This window comes from Rhinolophus sinicus, linkage group LG09 (assembly GCF_036562045.2).
Source record: "Rhinolophus sinicus isolate RSC01 linkage group LG09, ASM3656204v1, whole genome shotgun sequence".
NCBI classification, from domain to species: domain Eukaryota; kingdom Metazoa; phylum Chordata; class Mammalia; order Chiroptera; family Rhinolophidae; genus Rhinolophus; species Rhinolophus sinicus.
The window spans coordinates 14,232,247-14,254,276 of record NC_133758.1 but is presented as its reverse complement, the minus strand read 5'-3'; the positions used below and the strand labels follow the sequence as shown (position 1 = coordinate 14,254,276).

Sequence of the window (22,030 nt, the reverse complement as noted above, 5' to 3'; positions counted from 1 at the left end):
GCAACTTACTTTTCTATACATATAATTCCAAAATATGACTAAATAATGAAAGAATAAACAAAAACATTAAAATTTTTATTTTTACTTATTGTGACTAAAAGTTCAGAAAAACATTTCTGAATTTCCAAAGTCATTTTTAGAGCATATTAACATTTATATCAATTTCAGAAAGTACTTATATCATTGTGAATGTCATTTGCATTCTATCATGTGCCAGAAATTTCTGGCATAAAATTGGTATTCTAAAACCAATTTGAGTATAATATTTTGATTTTAAAAACCCTAATGATATGTTTGTGATATAGTTTTAAATGTTTTAAATATAATCTTGATGTCGATGTGATTGACTTTAACCACATCGTTTCACTAATTTTTACTAAAGTTTTAAATATTGTAACATATATGTCAACTTAGAAAGCATGCTGATACTCAATCCTAAACAAAGAATCAAATTTTTAAAAACAATTTTTCCAGGTCAAATCACACAGTTCTTAAACTATATTCTCAGAGTAGTAAATTGGTAGTCTCTTCTTATCTAAGGTTTTAATACCTCATACAATAACAGAGCTCCATCAATATTTGGCTAATAGCAGATATAAAGTATCTGCTGGTAGTCCATCTCTCGTAAAACCTCCTTCAGCCTTAATTCAAATCCATTGATTCCTATTCCAGTTAAAACTGAAGAACTTAATATGTCTCTTAATCCTTTTATTGTAAGCTCGGATAAAATTAATTTTACCCTGGAACTGCACAAAGCCAATTAACATGATCTTTAGAGTTATTTAGTAAAGTGCTTCAAACTGTTAAATTTATCTTGACCTCTTGGTTGCACTCTCTGACTGCTTTTTAAATGAAGTAATCAATATCTCACAGCCCTTTTAATAGCTTAAACTTCTCAAATATTTTACCTGTGTTCTAGTTAAGCTGTAACTAAAGTGTTTACTCCCATTCGAGTAAATCTAGAGTCAATTATGCTAACTATAAAGACAATTATGTACTTTTGAGGAACAGAGCACGAATTAAATGGTTGTTTTAATAAAATCAAAGCCTCATATTTTGTCTCAAAGTAACCCAATCGTGAGTAGACATGTTTTCACACGGAACCAATGTTCTGTTTGCAACTTAAAACGTAGAACACTTATGTCCTTCATTACTGCATGTAGCTTCTGTTTTCCACACAGGGCTAGTTTGAAGGTATTAATTTTCTTACTGTGATAGGGTGATCAACCGTCCTGTCAAGAAAATGGATCTCCATGTCACCCTTTAGCATGATTAAATGGAGGCATGTCTCTGTGAAAAAATACCAAATTTTCATGAGACAAATGAAACTGTAGAAAGGTCTCCTTTTACAGAATTGTTTTATTTTTAATATCTCGAAATCTCCCATTTGGTTGTCAGTATATTTGTAGGAAAACATTGCAGCTAATTGTATACTTCTTGTATTTAAGTGAAAACACAGGCAAAACCAATCATTTAAATATTTCCAAATCTGAAAACTTAAAGAATCAGAAATTGTTGTTATTGTTAGAGTCATACTACAGATGGGCGTCTCCGCCTTATACACTCACTCATCAGTCCATGCCTCTTTCAGGGGGACCTTTTCTTACTCTGACTTCTCTCCTTGTTAACAAAGAGCTATCTTTCCAGAGATGAGTACTGATTAAAAATGATGTACCATAGAATTTCAGCATCAGTGGTGTTCAGAGCCAGTTGGACAGTGTTCTTATGAGCCTATGCACAGGCCAAACTTTAAATTACACCAAGTGATGTACTTGACAGCTAATTAAGATTTCGTATTTTGGCCACTTAGCAGAGGGCACCTGTTATGATTCTTTCTATTAGCTTAAGGATACAATTTGCAAATGGCTGCCTTAAAGTACATTATTAAAACTTCCCTAAAGTCTTAATTCTTTCCTGAGGGTGGGAGTTAAGACAAGATTGAGGTAATTAAACAAAAGGAACCTAGAGAAGGTGGGGGACCAGGGCAGAGGCGGAGCTCTCCAAATGCCCCTGTTGTTTAATTTCCTACTGGAAGCAGCCCATGTGTGCTTCTGTGCCCTCCCCCATCCCCACCCCCTCCCCCTTCAAGCCGTGGCCGTTGCAGAGGCTGAACGGCTGGGGTCAATGCCTTGCCTATTGATCAGTATCCCTGCAGTCCCTTGCTCCGGCAGCTGCTTCATTGGCTTCTTTCAGGGCCTGCTTCAGTACATTAGAATAGAAATCCATAACCAGAGCTGTGCTCATCCAAGCAGGGGAAGAAACTAAATTAAATGGTATAAAACAATCTTGGATCAGGAGTTTGTGCCAATTCATCTTGATCTAAGATGTCACACCGGGTTCTCTGTCTGAGCACCTGGGCTAGAGGCAGCCATAGTGAAAATAGATGGAGCTGCGATCATTCATTTGTCAGCTAAGGAGCAAGGCAGCGGTTAGCAATTCCCTTCTGCAGAGGTCAGCTGACAGAACAATCAGTGCAACTGCAGAATAGAGCTTTCCTTTGAACTATTGTTATGGAGCATGCTCTTGCTGAGGCCTGGGGGAGGGGAGCTGGTTTGCTTCCTGTTTCAAGAATACTATGTAAAGGGTAAAATAAAGACTGCGGGAATCTAGGTTCTCGCACAGAGCTGGTACTCCTCGTGTCTGTTCTTGCACATAAATAAAGTCGGTTTTTAAATGCATGTGCTGAGATATAGATGACCAAACTGTTAAATATTGCCCAGAATTAGGGTCCGTTTTCATCCATCTAAATACACAGGCAGTGATTATTGATTTTTTTTTTTCTTCTTCGTATGGTTAAGCTTTTAGGGTTTTATTTCCCCCTTTAGTTACTATCAACTATCACAAATCAGTGCGATACTTTGAATCTATAATCACATGTACATACTAATATTTTTACTAACATTTTTTTCTTTGTCCTAAAAAACTAGAAAAATCCACAAAAAAGAAATGTGTACTATGGTATCAGATTAGAAGATACTTCTTATGTTACCTAAATATCTTCAAACATTTTAATTGAGGCTGTTTGTAAGAAATGTTATGAAATATGACTTACCCTGACCCTAGAACTTATAAAGTAATTTTATAACATTAGAGGAACATCATTATAAAGCAGCCTGCATGTGATTTGAAATATACTGTGCAAAACTAAATTAGGAAAATGAGATATTACTCAAACATCTCATAGAAACAAATTAGAATATTTTTAAAGATGAATCTATTCTCTGTAGACTCATCTTAGATTTTGTCATTCTATACACTGTTTAAAAACTAATGGCAAATATCTAGAACTAAGTTTTTTTTAAAACAATAAAGTGTGGCATGCAGAAGCTAAGAAACTGGCGCAACAACGACAAATCTTTTTTGTACTCAACTGCACCAAAGTTTTCTTGGAATCCAAATAAACAGTAACTACTCTTTGATGTTGCCATCTTAGTTTTCTAGACAACCAACTCCCCCCCACCCCCTATTTTTCCCTAAGTACTTTATACCACTCTCTTAGTTCTTCCTTCCCAACTCTTAAATTCTTTATAATACCCTCCTATTTCCATTTCTTGGACCCAACTAGATCTTCTTGCCCACATTCTACTCTGACTCTCATTACAGCTAAATAAATGGAATTTAAAGTGTATACTTAAAAGCTTTGTGCTCTACAGGTTTTTTTATTCAGCTTCTGGAAAGGCCATACTTACTGCTCTTAACAAGGGTTTTGTTTTGTTTTACTTTCGTTTCCGTGAATTCTGATTTTTAAAAGAATTCAGGGCAGGACACCTGACATCTTCCGGCAATCATCTACACAGACCTCACTGAGGATCTTAAAGCTAGTCACTTCCGGTGTCTCCTGTTAACATCCCAATGCCAAACCAATTTACATCTCTCACTTTGGTTTGTACATTAGCGTCCTAACTGATCACCTCAGTTCCGGCATTCTTCAAACACTGCTTCATACACCGTTTTTCCTAAAACCCTACCTGTACTCTGTGGCTTGAACCCTATCTTATCTTCCCATGTTCAAAGGATATTAATTGAAATGTGAATATGACCGACAGAGCCATCTATAACTTGGCCCTTTCTTGCCTCATTTTCTGCCATTCCCCTCTTGGCTCATAGAGTTCCAGCTCAATTACCTAGCCCCGAAATAGAAATCAACAAATTCCTTCATGCTTTAGAGTCTTAAACATACTGTTCTCTCAGTCTATAAAGTTCTCATTGATTTTGTAACCTTCACATTTCTAATTTCTGCTCAGTAGCCTTTAAGTTCAATAAGGACGGAGCTTTGCTTTTCTCCCAATTAATTCATATTAATTTATATTAGCATAATGCCATGTGTACACTAGATGTTCAATTTTTATATGCTGAATGACTAACCGATGGAACAAATGACCTGCCACCACTGGGACTTGCTCTTTTCCACTGGATCATCGTACTGGTTGTCTTTTGGTCCTACTTGACCGCTGTCCTGTTTTGCCTCACAACCAACCTTCCATACTTCCGCTACCATGCGATCTTTTCTAACAATGCACGAATCTGATGTCACTACCTTATACAGAATTCTTCAGTGGCTTCCTATTGACCAAAGGTTAAACGTCTTCAGGTGCCAAACAAAGGCTTCCCATGGTTTGGTGCTGCTGTAGCCTCCGCTGTTGCTTTTCGACTGCCTTACCTCTAATAGCATAGAATGACAAAGTGAAAGAATGACATCTAAAAGTACTCACGGGCCCCTACGGCTAATTTCTCGGTTGGCATACTGAGTTCTGAGGGCCCTTGATAGTATTGATTCAGTTAATGTATAGAACAATGTACTGAAAGAGGCCAGAAAAGCTACATAGATTAATAGTAGAAGGAGCAGAGCGCTGACCTCCAATCAAGATGGCTCCCGAAGTTCACTTTTTAAATCCCTCTCTACCAAATATATAGCTATGATGGATAAAATATACAAATAGAAAACCAAAGAGATATAACTAGGCTCAGGAAAGATAGTTATCTCCATGGACAAGTCATGGAATAGAAATGCAATGATCTGGGCTGAACCCGTTAGATGCTTTCCAGGAGCAGGCTTTGGGCTCCTCCATTATGAGCAAAAAGGACTTAAAATACGTCACAAATAAGCCTAAAGCCAGGAGCGAGACTTTGGCTTCCTCAGTTCCTGGAAGGACATTGAAAGGGTGTGAGTACATTGCTACTCAGTTAAAACTGAGGCTGAATTACCAAAAAAGAAGAGGAAAATGGTATTCACTATGTGACTAGCAATGATAATCATAACAGAAAATAATGAACATAAGTCAGTTGGGTTTAACCAAAGAACCTAGAAACAAAACAGAGAAAGAGAGATTAGAAAACCTAAAGAAAGTGGAAGAAGAAACAGGACAAATAACAGCAGAAATTAGTGAAACAGAAAGCAATGAAACAGTAAGATCAAAACCAAAGTTTCTTTTTTTGAAAATCTGAAAAGATATATATTTCTAGCAAAACTGATGGAGAAAGTCATGAAAAATAATTGGAGGATGCACAAATAAATTGTATGTAAAGGGATTATAGCACCTGATACAATTGAGATTTTTAAATCACAGAGAATATTATAAATAACTTCACAACAATATAAATTTAAAAACTTTGATGAAATATATAATTATTTTAAAACTATTAGCTGTCAGAAGAGACTCTAGAAGAAATAGAAAATCAAACGAAATAATAAGTAACTATTACGAAAAATGAATTCATAATTTAAAATATTTCTTCCTCCATAATTTAAAATCCATGCTCCTCCCCGACACCTTTATCCCCTGCCCTCTGGCTCTGGGGGAGGAGTTCCCGGAGACACAGGCCCTGATAATTTTATAGGAGAATTTTCATTAAACTTCAAGATCCCTATAACTGTTTTCAAAAAATTGGGGAGAAAAAGTTACTTAACTTGGTTTTTGAGGCTTGTATTATATTGCTACTAAGACCCAATAAGAATAGTATATGAAAAGAAAATTATCGTCCAATCTCACCTATGGACATAAATGTAAAAAAACTATTAGCAGATTTAGTGCAGAGTCTGTGTATTGGTCCTGTTTATCTACTTACCTACCTACCTATTGATTGATCGATCGGTGTCCATCTATTCATCCTTCACCATCCATCCACTCATCAGTTCATCCAGAGTTTATCCCAGGAATGCAAACATAGTTCAAGGCCAGAAAATACATAACATTTCAGGTAACGTTGGTATAGTTATATAATAGATAGAAAACATTTGATAAAGTCAAGATTGTGGTGATATTTGGGGCATGAGGAAGGAGTAGTGAAGTCAAGACACAATCCATAGTAGACTTTAGTTATGTCTACATTAGTTCATTATTTTTTAAAAATCTGAAATTCGTCACCTATAGAAAAACATTTAGATTATATAAAGTTGATCGTGTACAGGTACATCATGATACTCTTTCTAGGTTCTCTATGTAATATGGATGCGTATAAATCACATAATAAATATCAAACATGGCAGATCATTTGTAGAAAGGAGCAGAACTAGAAAGCAGGTAGGCCTGAGCAAAGGACTAAGTGTTAGAATTTGGGGAGAGTGAATGAGGTGTATACCTTACTGAAAGAAAGATTGGGAAAAGAAACTAAGCAGTGTTATTGTTATGTGTTAGGAATATAATTCCTCTAATTACCTCCTATTTATTGATGCTTTAATAAAGATTTAAAATTGTTTTCCATTATGTTTTGGATATCATGATGATATCTCTTCTGAATATGAAATTATGTTGAGCTTTGTCCAGGTTATAAGTATTTCTTCAAATGCCAGTTGTGCGTCTGTATTCTGGTCCATCCGGATGAAATACTCATCCTTTGCCTTCTCAGTTTTTTGTTGTTGTTTTTTTTTTAGTTTCAGGTGTACAAAACAATGTAATAGTTAGACATTTATACCCCTCACAAAGTGATAACCCCTCTCCCCCAGTGTATTACCCCTCTGACATCATGGTAGCTGTACAGTTCCACTGACTGTTCCTTATTCTGTACTCCACATCCTGGGATGCCCAGCCCTTTGACTGTCTGGCAAACTCCTATTATCCTTTGAGTCTTACTTTCACCGTTTGAGAACAGGCGCTCTTTTTTTCATGCACTAGTGAGCTTCTTGAGAACCTGGACTATTTATTTTTATGTTTGCAATTCTCTGGCCCAAAGTAGATGCTCAATAAATATTCCTTAAATTAGTGAGCAAATTAATAAATGAGTTAATGAGCAGTCTTTTGTTAAAAGAGATTTATTGAGATATAATTTGTATTTCATAAAATCCTTCCTTTTAAAATGTAGAATTCAGTGATTCTTAGTATATTTGGAATTGTGCAGCTATAACCATAATTTAATTTTAGAACATTCTCAGCATCTCAAAAATCTAGTACTCATTAGCCATCATTAACTATTTCACCCCTGTCCTAGCTCTAGGCAATTACTAACCTACTTTCTGTCTGTATAGATTTGCCTATTCTGGACATTTCATGCAAATGGAATCATACAATGTGTGATCCTTTGTGAAGACCTTTCCCTTAGCATAATGTTTTCAAGATTATACATATTGCAGTATGTATTGGTACTTTATTCCTTTTTATTTATGATCAATATTTTATTTTATGGGTATGCCACCTTTTGTTTATCCATTCAGCAGTTGATGGACATTTGACTTTTTTCCACTTCTTGGCTATTGTGAATAATGCTGTTGTGAACACTCATTTAAAAGTCTTTGTGTGTAAGTTTGTTTTCATTTCTCTTGGGTAGATACCCAGGAGTGGAATTGCTGTGCCATATGGTAACTCTATATTTAACTTTTTGAGGAACTGCCAAACTGTTTTCCAAAGTACTGATACCATTTTATTGTACATTCCCACCAGAATGCACAAGGGTTTCAATTTCTGTAAACCCTCAACAACAACTTATTTATGTTCTGTCCTTTTTATTACAACCATTCCAGTGGATATGAAGTGGTGTCTCGTGGTTTTGATTTACATTCTCCTAATGACCAATGATGTTGAGCATCTTTAATATGCATATTGGCCATTCATACATCTTTGAAGAAATATCTATTCAAATCGCCCATTTTAAAAGTTGGGTTTTCTTATTATTGAGTTGCAAGAGATGTATTCTGGATGCAACGCCTTATTGGAAATATTGATTGACAATATTTTCTCTCAGTCTATGTGTTCAGACTAGACTTTACTTTCTACCTAGACTTTACTTTCTTGATACTGTCATTTGAGGTGCAAAAGTTTTTAATATTGTTGAAGTCTACTTAAAAAATATTTTTAAATTACCTGTGCTTTGGTATCATATCTAAGAAGTCATTGCCTAGCTGAAGATCATGAAAATATGCATCTATATTTTCTTCTGCAAGTTCTTTAGTTTTCGCTCTTATATTTAGGGCTGGGATGCATTTTGAGTAGATTTTTTTGTATGGTGAGAGGTAGAAGTCCAAGTTCTTTTCTTCGCGTGTGGATAACCAGTTGTCCCAGTACCATTTGTTGAAATGACTATTCTTTCCTGAATGAACAATCTTGAATGTTTTTCTAATCATACGTCTTTTTTATGTTGGTATTCTTTTAATTTATATTCTTATGTTTTGATTTACAGGTTGCTTATCCAGTGTCCCACAAATGAAAAAAATTTCCACATCATATGAGGAAAGACGGAAACAAGCTACTGCTATTGTTTTACTAGGAGTAATCGGAGCTGAATTTGGTGCTGAAATTGAACCTCCTAAACTGTTGACCAGACCTCGAAGCTCTAGTCAAATTCCTGAGGGATTTGGTTTGACTAGTGGTGGATCCAACTACTCACTGGCCAGACATACTTGTAAGTTTTAAAATTCCTAATGCTGATCTATTGCTTCTCAATACATATTGTTAACAAAAATCTAAGAATATTGAACATATCCTGAGTTTTAACTCATATAGAATGCTTAAATGATTATTAGAAAGCAGTATAATAGATTTGGCACATTACCATATAACTATGTTATAGTTACCCGAACTTCTTTTCAAAAATTAAAATGTGGTCTTTTAAATACTTAAACTAACATATTTTTGAGCTTTGTGTTTTCACATTTGGGTCAAGATTTTATCCAAAATTTGTGAAAGCTAGCTTCAAGTTAAAACTTTTATAAAATAATTTCTGAAAAATTATGCAACTTGTCTTGAATGTAATTTGAATAGTCAGGGGTAGAGGTGGAACACCAATTTTTTCTTTAAAATATATGTATTTTAAAGAGCATGAATGAGGAATTATGAATTGCCTCTAATTTATAAAAGATTCCAATAACAGTTTTAAAATGATGAAATATTACAATCAGAGCACAAAGGGCTTATGTCACATTGCTTCTGTTCTGTGGTTAGTATGTTAATAATAGGTAAGGGTATTTTATAGTGATGGCTTTTGGTACTTCAGTGTTAGAATTCTTTTATGTAAGGTCAAAGTGTTCCTGCCATATTGCAAAATCATTTCTAGCATTGTGTCACCTTAAGGACCAAATAACCCTACCAAATACATCACAAGATGTTCTTTGTAGAACAAATTACAATGTGTTCTCTTAGGTTTTTGGCCTTTAAGCAAAGGAAAGAGAGATGTTACATTGGTAGTTATGACAGCAGAAAACTTCATTGGACCATTGTCACATACTTTTGCTGTGAAACCAAGGCGCTATATTAGTGGCTTCTATTATTAAAGCCCTGTTATAGATTTAGCTGCCCTCCTCCTTGTGTTGTCTCGTATGCAATAAATATTTATTCGTGTTGGCAATCTCTTGATCTCTATTTTACACCGAGAATCAGAGGGTAATAATAACAATACCACCACCAGCAATAGCAAAGCAACTAATTCTTTTGAGCACACTTTTAAGCTCTTTAAGTGCATTAACTCACTTAATCCTCATACCAGCCCTATAAAGTGGGTAGCTCCATTATCTCCATCATACTAGCGGGGCAGAGAGAGGTTTAGTTAACCTGGCTGAGATGACACCTCTAGGAAGTGGCAGTTTTTGTCTCAGCACCGTCTGTTGGTTCCAGAGCTCATGTTTTGGACCATTATGCAAAACTGCTGCTGTTCAGTGGTGCCTCGTTGAAAAAGGCTAAATGAAGAACTTGTGCTATCACTTTGTAATTTAAAAAGCACTTTCTTTTGTATCCCCTCATTTGATCTTTAAAATAGAAAATAAGATTTCCTCAAAGTGACTCAGCCAAAAAAGTGGTAAACCTTAATTTGAACTCAAGCTGCTGTGACCTGAAAACTCATGCCTTTGGGGATATTGTGAATATTGACATTTAAAATTGAACTATTGTTGTTCTCTTTAAAATATTCAATAGAATTTTTACCATAATTATTTGATATCCATAATCATCCATTTCTTAAAAATACATGACAGACTTTCCTTTAAACGTCAGAAATCTTACATCTTTGATAATCTTCCCTGAAGAGAGATAATTTCTACCTTCAAAGTTTTAGGGAAGGTAGTTATTTGTATATTTAGCATCCAAAAATTAATTCCTTTAAACTATTTCTTAAAACTATTTGTGCTTTTAAAACTGTTTTAAGATGTCTTAAGATGTTCCCATTTGAAGGGAGTTACTTATTTTGAAGACCACTAATTTAGTCCAACATGTTTTGTATAATTTCTAAACAGTGTTCTTTTGTATTTTATACTTCTCTGCAAGGAACGTGAACATAAGCGCTGTTTCTCTATAATTTTCCCATAGCTCAGTATAAGTATCTATATAAAAGTATAGGAGCACCATACTTGTACATTAATGAATTGGTGACTGATTCCACCCAAGCCATTGGCTGGTCGCCAGGTAGATTAGTTTACACTACATTATTTTAGGCACCTAGATTAGTACTATTATCATCCCTTTTCTAGCCACCAATGATCTTTATATAAAATTCTGCTATCCATGCATTTGCTTCTGTATGTCTTATCTTTTAACTATAATATTTTCATCTGCAAATTATCACTAACTAGAAAAAGAAGAAATGGGTTAGGAGAAAGGGAATTAAAAGACTATGGCAGGGTAGAAATAGAGAGTGTTCAAAGAAGCCGTGGGAATTGATAAAAGAATTGAAGGGTCTTAGTCCTGCTCTTTTTGTTAAAAGACAGGGAACTAAACCACACGCAGTGGCGTCATAAGGCCTATTTCTGAGGTGAGGGAAACCCTGGGCCGAGCCGTACTACAGGGAGGGACTTTGCACGGTGCCTGCTTTCCAAGCAAGGGAAATGGAATATTCCCAAACGTTTAAAATATTGTAGTGTTTTAGAACCAAGTTTGTTCTTTGAGCATTTTGGATAAGATTAGATGTGCAAAGGGCTGAAGGGAATGCTTCTTAGCAAATTACATTTATGATTATGTCATTGAACCAAAAGATAGATTCTTAATGCTTTCTAGAAAGCAAGACATAATATATAAAACTGAATGCTGTCGTTAGTACCTATTAGTTTAAAAAATGTCAAATGTCCTTGATATTTTCCTCTTTAATTATGGCTGCCATGTTTTATTTTAATAGTTATAAAATATAAAGATAATCATGTGCTTTTAACTTCCATTCCCTTACTCTTTCATCAAAGGTCTTAGATTTCATGGTGAATTTGCCTACCATAGGGATTTTCAAGACCTTTCTTCTTTGAATTGGGATGTTTTTATTAAATTTATATTTATCAGTTTAAATATTGCTCTCCTGGTTGGAAACAGTTAGATATCTAAATGTTCTGTATCTTACTTAGGCTCTTTTCAATCAGTTATGTATAAAACGAACCAGTTATAATGTTAACCTTTTAGAAGTTGCTGCATGTATTTGTTTATGTGGCATTTAGAATGCATCGGTGCCATTAAATAATTAGTCTCTATAGCATCCTATTAAATGAGATAATAATTATTATCCTCGTTGTTAGATAAGGCTATTAAGATACAATATTTGATGAACTTTAATTGCCAATGTAGTTAGAGGTATAGATAGTGAATTCTAACCTTCCTCGTAAAGCCATTCCGTGAAAACTCCTAACCTAGTCAAATCCCAATTTACCCACATTGGTGGGAGGAAAACGTGACACTGACGCTTAATTCAAAAGTCATATGAATTAAATGCTCTGAAATGCTATGAATCTTTTGTGGGTGTTACATTTTACATAAAATGTCAAAATCACATATTGAAGACAAAGCTGAAGGACTCTGGCGATTTAGAGACCTAGGCTTGGCCGCTCTATTACCTTGTGCCCTTGGTAAGTAAAGTACACCTGGGTGTGGCAGTTTCCTCTTGTATAAAATAAAAAGCAGGAACTACTCTGTTTTTAAAGCCTCTTTCTGTCCAGTTAATCTGCTTCTGAAGTAAAGTGGAAAGCATCCCAGGAAATTCCCCTTTTTCATAACCTTCCCATTTTCTTCTCCATCATGCTGTTGTTTCCCATCAGCCCAACTTCAGGAGAGAGTCTTCATTTCTATTTGGATCCACAAAATGAAGCATTATTAGAATATTTTAGGGTGTTATTCACAATGTTACCGTATAGGTCTTTTGGTTCATTCTTTTATGTAGTCTCTTCTGCTCATTTTATAATTGTGGAATTATGCTGGCACATCTGTAGTAAATCCCATTTTGATCTCTCATTAGCTTTTTGACTTTGGGCAAGTGTCATAAGTCATTTCCCTAGGCAGCAGTCTCTGAGACAGATTTGTATGCAGGCGTATTCTCGGGATCAATACCTTCAGGGCAGTGAAAGAAGCAGGATTGGGCAGGTGGAGAAGTTGAATTGCATTTCAATTGCCTAGAAAGCTTCAGCTGACCGCAGGAACTCTGGAGCTGGGATGGCCCTGCAGACTTGTCCTGAACTGGGGCTAAGGGTTCGGCCCAGCCTGTATTTCCCCGGGTCAATCAGTCATTGGATTCAAGGTGCTGGTTCCCTGAGAAGGGGGTGTGACCTTGGGTGAGGCAGCTCTCTTCAACATGAGGCAAGTCCCACAGAGGGACTCAGGGGAGATTTATCAGCCACCCGTGAGCTCTGGGGAGTGAGTACTTCCATTGAGGAGGGGAGGAGATGGGAAGCCCCCCCAGGCTTCCACTCAGCATGTTACTAACTTACTGTGTGCCCCAGTACCCACTTCTTTCAGCAGAAATGGGGAGAGGGAATGCCATTTATTTAATAAAATGCTTTTTATTCCAATTCCATATATATCTCTTGTTACCCTGCAAGACAGATATTTTATCCAACACCTAACACAATACAAGGCACATCAATCGTAGCTAGTTATTGAGCATTTACTCAATAGGTGCCAAGCATTTTACTATGTACTTTATGTGTATTATTTAATCTTCTAATCCCATCAAATAAGTACTACTGCTACTATTCCCATTTATCAGATGAAGAAACTGACTTTGCCCAGTTCTCACTAAAGTTTTGTGAAATGGGATTACACGTTCTTCCTGCAGACAATAAATTGAGGGCACAGGTTAAATGTTGTAAAGTCATACTACTAAAAAGTGTCAAGCCTAGACTAGATAGAACACCTGTCTTCCAAATCAGTGTTTTTTCACCATTTCGCACAGTCTTCTTGTGTTACAAACAAGAGAGATTCAGAAGTAGTTTTGCAAAATAGGGGGAGCCAGTCAGCAAGCACTAGGTCACCTTTAAATATGACCGTCTGCTGAATTATCCGTGTAGGGCTGTGTTGGTGCCGTGAGGATACGATAATATACAAAGTCCACGTCTCGGTACTGACGAGATGGCTTGTATCTGTGGTATGAAACATTTAGATTAGAGGAAACAACTTGTTTTCCCTACAGAGTCCTTAGAAATGCTATATTAGGGTTCTTCAGCTGGACAAGGTGTGTGGCCTCATTGATAGTACGCGGGAAATGCTATCGTTATGTGCATTTGTGTTTCTGTTCTGGGAAAAAGATCCACAGATTCCATTCAATTCTCAAAAGATAGTCATTAAAATGAAAATGGATAAGAACTCCAAGAGTTTGTTAGAATAAATTGCTTCTCTGTTACTATGATTCTAAAAAACTGGATAGTTGTATCCTTCTTTATTAGTTCAGCTATAATACCCCCAAATGGAAGCCTCAGGTAGATGTGACCTGAGATATATTTTAATTCTGTGAAATCTGTATTTAGTTTTATGTTGTTCTAGTGCTATATTTGACTTTATTTTATTGCAGTCTGCTGTCATGAAAATGATCCCCCAACCACTTCCTCTGCTATCTCACCATGCACATTTTATTTAATGAATCTGTTCATGTTGGTTGAGAATGATTTTATAATGAATTTACTTCCTAAATTTTAAGGTAAGAAAGGTAAGGCAAATCTCAAATGTGTTATCATCGAGATTAGCGCAAAGTCTCTGAACTACAATTAATAACAAGACTAGTAGTCATCACAAAATATTTTTAAAAAAAAGTTAGCAGCGATGCTGAGGAAAGGGTCATGCCATTTGCAAGGAAAACCAATGACAGGAGAAGGTGTATATTTTCACTGTTTACAAACAAGTCATCAGATTGTGTTGCTGAGCTACTGCTGTAGCCAGAGAGAGAGAGACTGCATTTGTTTGCTTTCCCTCGTTTTTTGTAACCTGGCCTTTCTGGCACTGGATGTAAACCTGCCCTGCTGTTTGGCTTCCTCCTCCGGGATCTACTTCATTCATTCATTCTTCTCATTGCACCAGCTCAGCATTCCATGTTCTCTGCCAACACCTCTCATTTGTGATTTTACTTTGGAAATCATCCTGGCTGCCACTTGACTTGCATTGCCATTACATCTTCTGTGTTCAGAATTGTAATTCTTCACTCTGGCTAGGACTAAAATCCTATGTAGAGTGTTTCAAAAATACAAGTGGCCGAGCATTACCCTGGAGTTCCTATTCAGAAAGTAGGGGGTGGAATTGGTTATTTTTCAAGCTTCACATGTAGTTTTCAGTTGTAGCCAGAGTAGAGAGACCCAATAGAATATGGAAACCTTTAGTTATTTTAATTAAGTGTTCTATGGTAGTTCTGGTCCATAAACTACTTTAATGCACAAATTGCAATTTTCTTTGTATTTTAAAATGGAAGCGATAATGGGAACTAATCACAGTGAATAAATGACATTTATATTATTCTCAGAGCTAATTCTTTAGGTAGCTCAGCCTTTTTATTGGAATTTCATTATTCTGAATTGCTTGCGTTTCAGTCTTGACATCACCACTCAGGAGCTGTGTGGCCTTAATGCTTTGTGGCTCAGTTTCTTTAACTAAAAATGGGAATAATAATAGCACCTACCTCACAGAGTTATTGTGAGGATTAAATAAATTCGTGTATGTAAAGCACTTAGAAAAGTGCCTGACATGTAAGTGTTAGTTGAATGTTAGTATTTATTATTGTTACTAGAAACGTTTATAGAAGGATAAGGAAAGGAAGTAGCTCTTTTTAAAGCATCTGCTATCTACGAGGAGATTTATATGTGTATATACTACTTTTTTAAATCCTCCTAGGAACTTTAGGAGGTAGGTGTTACTGTTAATATTTTAAATATGAGTGAACTGATACAAAAATTAAGTAACTTCCTTAAGGTTATCTGTCTTGGAAGGGATTTGAATCCAGATGCATTTAGTATATTCTTTTGTCCCACTGTTTGTGGGCATGAGTATGTGTTGTAGAAAAGCACATTAGTTCCTAGAGGATATGTGTAAAAATATACTAAAACACAAAGTTTTTTTGGTAATTAATTTATTTGTAATTAAATGAATTTCTATGTTTATTACCTTGTTTCTCATTTTAACCACATCAGCATATTAAACTCAAATCAAATGGAACTTTTCACTATTTTGTTTTTATTTATAAATAATTTATGTTGTATAACAGCTTTATCATCTTTAACAGAGCTCTGGTACTTGCATAATAACTGTTTGGTGATGTAATCCCATCCTTGTTCTCCAAAAATAACTTCAATTTGCAATCGGTTTTTTGTTAATTCACTACACTTGCGGGTTTTATATTCCTCTTCATAAAACACGTAAGTTGAACAGGTTATGTCTCAGGCCACTTCCATCTAAAATTACAGAGTTCTATGAAATTACTAATGTGATTTATTATTATTGTAACTATAGAGTGCTCGCGTTTATTGCTGCCACTTGAACTTGCATATCTTATTTTGTTTGTTCTATACCAGTTATTCTATCTGATTTTATAGGTTCCAGTAGTTCACAGCTATGCCGAATGTTTGAAGCTGAACATCTTTGCTTTTGTGCCATGCCTCCTTTTGGGCACCTTATATCAGCTTACCAGGCTGCAGTTGTTTCTGTATAACACATTCTCTATACATATATCCAGTTTCGTGGACCTGTGTTATGTTGAATTTAATTAAGTAGCTAAATATAACATCTGTGGTACTTTGAGATCTGTATCTTATAGGAATGTAGTACGAAGGCATTAGAACAATTTTTTTTTATCTAGAATGTAATGAAGCATTGGTCTAAGATTCTGCCAACCATCTAATATATGTATTAGTTACTTTGATTCCGTTTTCAACTTTAGTTCAATTTTTAATTTCCTTGATTTCTTGTTAGTGGGCTGCCTGCCTGTAGTAAATTGAATGACAAGTTTTAGCATTGTATTGCCAGGGGCACCCCTCCCCTTTTGTTATTTGGCATAGGGCAGTCCTACTTACGGTTTTTAAATAACCTTGGTCTGTCAGCTCTGCAAAATGGTTCCTTCAAATTTGTCTTAATATATGTGTCCTCCAGGGTCACACTAATTAACATATTTCGTTCTATAAGTTCAAATAATTTTATATCAAACAGCAGCAACAGGGAACATCTAGTCTAATCCCTTTGTAAGCTACAGAACTTGTGCCGATTCAGTAAGAAGTACACAGAAGCATTTTGTGAACTGGGTTATAGCTTGCCTGACCTGTCCTTAGATAACACCAGTTCCAAGACTGTTGAATGGTAGGCTGCCTCACTGTTTTATTTCTTCACACATTGGTTTGTGTGGTTATACAGTTAAGTGCTGGTGAACTTCTTGATACTGACCAATCCAACTGGGAGTGGCCAGAGCCCAAGTCCCCTGGAGGACCTGAGCGCTCCTGTGAAATGAGGGAGCACAGAGCTCTTACCTTTTCCCTTTGGTTTTCAGATTATGTTCTGTAGTGCCCGGGGGCTCCATAGAGATGGCTCATTGGCTGGCTGCCTTGGCTTTAACGCTACTTCAAGGACAGTAGCACTGACTTTGTGTGTGTTTTAGAATTCAATGTTTGGCATCATGTTGAATCTGCAAAGAGAAACTGCCAAAGACAGGGGCTAGACTCTCACAAAAAAACAAGCAAACAAACAAAAATCCCCCAAAAAACTCTGGATACTAGAAATTATGTAGCCTCAAACACTCAATGATTATTGAAACTCTTGATTTTCCAACCCCAAACCTGCTCTATTTGTGGCCTTCTCCATCTCAGCTGATCACTCTCTGTTTCTAGTTTCTTAGAGTTATCCCTGATCTCTTCCACTCACACACAACATCTAATCTATCAGGAAACCTTACTGGCTCTACCCTCCAATGTCTATAAATTCAGCTACTTCTTACCTCTTTTACTGTTATTACCCTGATTAGCTACCTTCATTTCTCACCCAGGTTACTGCCAAGCCTTCCAGCTTCTACCCTTATCTCTCTTTTAGTGGGATTTTGAGCATAGTAGCCATGGTAGTGATGCTTTTAAAACCTGAGGCAGATCACATCACTCATGAGTATCTAGATGGCTGATCAGCAAGACAAATTCTCAAAAATCAGTAGCTTTTCTGTATACCAGTGAACAAATAGAAAATGAAGAAAAGCATCATTTTTTGAAAGACCTTTCAAACTAATAGGACCCTAAAAACCAGGAAGAAAACAATAGAAAATACAGTTAAAACAACAACAACAACTACAACAAAAAACTGAATAAGACTACAGGCCATTTTACCATAGAAGGAATGCAGATGCCAAAAAATACTCAATTTACCCAATAATTAAAGGAACTATGGGATAAGAAAAGTTTACTAGAAACACTTATTTGTTTAGAATATTTTCTTTTTACAGTGAGTGGATATTTGTGTAACTAAAATAAATTAAAATGATAAATAAATGTTGATATTTTTAAAATAAAATATTTTTTAAAATCTCAATAATTATGGCAACGAAAGGAAGTCCCATAGCTAAGAATAAACTTAAGAAGTCAAAAGAAACTCTAATATGTTACTGAGGGAAATAAAATAATATTTGAGTAAATAAAAGGCATGTAGTTCTTGGATGGATAAGATGATTTCATGTGGTAAATATCTCACTTGTTCCCAAATTAATATGTAAATCTCACACAAACAATAAAAAATCTCAACCTCATTCTTTTACTAGCTGGTCAAAATTATCCTAAAATCAACATACCAAAGATAAATGGAATGTGTAATTTATTGTTTTTTATTCAATAAACACATATAGACCAGTCACTGTTTTGGGCACTTTACAAATATCAACTCATTTAATCCTCATTTGTAACTCTTTGAAGTATGTAATTACAAAGTCAACCTATGTAGTACTCTAAAAATATAAAATACCTAGGCATTAACAAAGAATATACAAGACTTTTATAGAAAAACAATTTAATTTTATTGAAAGAGTTTTTAAAGACATAAATAAATAGGGAAATATACACTTTTATGGATAGGAGTATTCAATATTATAAGGATGTCATTTTCCATAAAATCAGTACCATTACAGACAAAACATCAATAAGATCCTTGTTGTTGTTTTTGTTATTGCATTTAACAAGCTGATTCTCAAGTTCATATGAAAAAGCAATGGGCTAAGAAAAGCCATGACACTTCTAAACAAGAACAAGGTGGAGGGATTTCCCTTACCTTACATCAAAAGTTATTAGAAACTCATAGTAATTAATAGAATTATTTTGGTGCAGAACAGACCAACAGACCTATAGAAGAGAATAGACAGCACAGAAATAGTTCTATGATAACATACACATTTAATTCTATGTAGATGTAGCATTGTAGATCAGCACTGTATATCAGTGAAATAAAGGACAGAAATTTTGATAAATGGTATAGTTACCATTGGCTATCCGTGAGGAAGAATAATGAAATTGAATCCCTAATACCCATCATAGCAAAAAGAAAAGAAAAAAAAGGAAGAAAAATCAATTTTATTTGGATTTAAAGACTTAAACATGAAAGCTAAAACCATAATACTTTAAAAAGATAATATAGGAAAACATGACCTTGGAATGGGGACTGATTCTGTAAACATGTGACAGAAAGCCCAACTAATTAATAAAGAAGATGGATAAATTCAACGTCATTGAAATTACAAACTTCTGTAATCAAAAATGCCTCCTAAAAAGTGAAAAGAAAGCCACAAAAACGGAAAAGTTACCTGTAACACAGGTAACTGGCAAGAGATTGTTAAACATACTCTTATTTTTAAAAAATCCTAGGAAAAGACAAATGCAGAACAGAAAAATGGGTAAAGGTCAAAAGAGCACTTCACAGAAAGGAAACAGTAATGGCTATAATCCTATGACAACATGCTAAGCCTTATTTTCAGGGAAACGCAAATTAAACGCAAAATGAACTATCATTTCTCATCTACCAAATTGAAAACTTAGAGTCTGACATCATCAAACTCTGGTGAGAATTTGGAGGAACTAGAACTCTTTACACTTACTTTGGAATGCAAATTGGTTTAAGCACTTTGGAACGCAATTGGGTGTGCTGTATTGTGAGTCTACCCTTGCTTGTTTAGTGAAACCTTTCCACATGTGAAATGAGTTTTTTCTCCCATTCTATGGATTGCCTTTTGGTTACCTTAACAATATGTTTCAAAGAACACGATTCTCTGATCTCAGTGAAGTACAATTTATGTTATTTTGTTTTATAGTTCATGTTTTTTGTATTCTAAGAAATATTTGCCTTCCCTAAAGTCAAAGATTTTTTCCCTATGTTTTCTTGGCATTTTAGCTTTTACATTTAGGTGTATGCTCTATTTTGAATTAACTTTCAAATGTGATAAAAGAGCTAATATATTTTTTAATATAGATACAGAAATTCTGTTATTCCAGCAACAATTGTTGAACACATTTTTCTTTTTGGTTCCCACTAAAGTGCTTTTTTTGAAAATCACTAATCCTAGATATTTGGATCTATTTCTAGACCCTTTCATCTCTTCCATTACTCTATCTGTTTATTCATTAATGACTACACTGTCTTTATGACCTTACTTTAGAATAAGTGCTGAAATTAGGTAGCATAAGTCCTCCAACTTAGTTCTCCTGTTGTAAAATTGCTTTGGCTATTCTAGGTCATTTGTAGTTTGATAAAATTTTTGAAATCTATTTATTAATTTGTTTTTTAAAAAAAGACTTCCTGGAATTTTGATTGGAATTGTGTTGAATCTATAGATGAATTTAGGGAGATCGTGACATTTCAACACTATTGATCCTTCCAATGTATGAATGTAGTATATTGCACTATTTATTTAGATCTTAATGAATAATTATTGTTAATTTCTCTCAGCTAGTGATAGGAATAAAATATTTTTCATGCTATTCTCAATGAAGTTTTTAAGGTCCTATATTAGAGAACTCTCAAAGTGTCTGAAATGTGCTACAACAAAATTGTGTGAAGAAAGGAAGTAGAATCTTCTTGAAGACTCTAAAAGCTGTATAGTAGTCTCCACCCAGAGCAGTGAAATATTTGGAATGGTGTGATGTTGGTTTCTGATAATTCTTGACAGGAGATAGGGAAGAAACAGGGTGTGGTATATCAGTCAGGAGGCAGAAACCATATTAGTTCTCTGAACAGGAAAATTATAAAGAATTTCTTACTAGTAGAAAATGGTTGACTACTATAATAAAAGAGACTCTTAGGGGTTCAGAAGTAGCAAAAGATCAGCTACTACCTAGTCTAGGGTGAGGTGAAATGGATAATGAAGGAACTAAGGACTGGGAGAGGCCTCCTCCAAGAAGGGACCTCTTCAAAGAGGGGGTGGCTACCAAGGAACCCCCAGGCTGCTGCTGCCAGGGAGCTAGTCCCGAAGTTCTCCAAGGGAGGGGGCTGGAGTTGCTTGGATGCTTCCCACGGTTACTGGAGGGCATGAGATGGTCCAAGCTGACCTGTAGAAGCAGTGTGCCGTGTTCCTGGGGTTGGGCAAGCCAGAGCTGCTTTGGAGGGAAGTGTCTTTCCCCTTGCAGGATCTCTGTTGACCTCTATTGACAAAGCTTAACCTTCTGCCAGCTGGCAGAGGAGATGTTTACAGAGTCCAGCTCCAGTGTTATGAAGCAGGGGGTGGGAAATGGTAGATTTGGAGCTGAGATAGTATGACTTGATAACTGGCCCAGAAGAAATCATTTATCATTATAATTCTAAGATAATACTAAGATACCATTTAGTAAGTCAGAACTTTCAAATCACTAAAATTTCATTCTCTGCTTGGTCCTTTGTAATGAGCCAATTATGTTCCCCATAAATATTTTTTGAATTGAGTTACTACAGTATTATTTTATAACTTTTGAGAGACTGACCAAGAAATTGTTCTCTATTTTGTTTGTTCTTTCTGAGAAGTACCCCTTTCATAGCTGTGTAGATATCTAGGCCACGTAGTACTGTAGCTACCGAATGGGGTAAGTTTAAACAGAACTGGACCAGGCCTCAAAAAACTGAACTCTGTCCCTGTGTGGTAAGCACAACTAACCCCATTTTGCATTTACAGATAAATAAATGATGGTTGGCAACTACTGCCCCAAATTTGCATTTCAATGGCCTAGTAATGTCCCATCACTTACCTACTACTTTCCCGGGGATGTTAGTGATAAGGAATAATTAATGATTTGTTAACAAGATCAAATCTTTGATTATAATGTACAATAGATGTACAAATTCTATATTTAACTTTTATTTGCCTTTTAATTGCTATGGATTTCTGGGCCAGCTACTAGCTACTTTATCAGACTGAAGAAATGGTTCCTATAATCTCTTATCCTCAGTCCCAGTAGACATTACAA

General features: G+C 35.5%; 1 protein-coding gene across 4 annotated transcripts in view; it reads left to right on the top strand.

Annotated features, from left to right (window-relative positions):
• Positions 1–22,030, top strand: part of WDR7 (WD repeat domain 7) — a 301,747-nt gene that overhangs the window by 160,198 nt on the left and 119,519 nt on the right. For all 4 annotated transcript variants that reach the window (XM_019722246.2, XM_019722262.2, XM_074339915.1 and 1 more), the window contains one exon: positions 8,611–8,832. In XM_019722246.2, the coding sequence (XP_019577805.2) occupies positions 8,611–8,832 (222 nt within the window). The remainder of the gene's footprint in view (positions 1–8,610; positions 8,833–22,030) is intronic.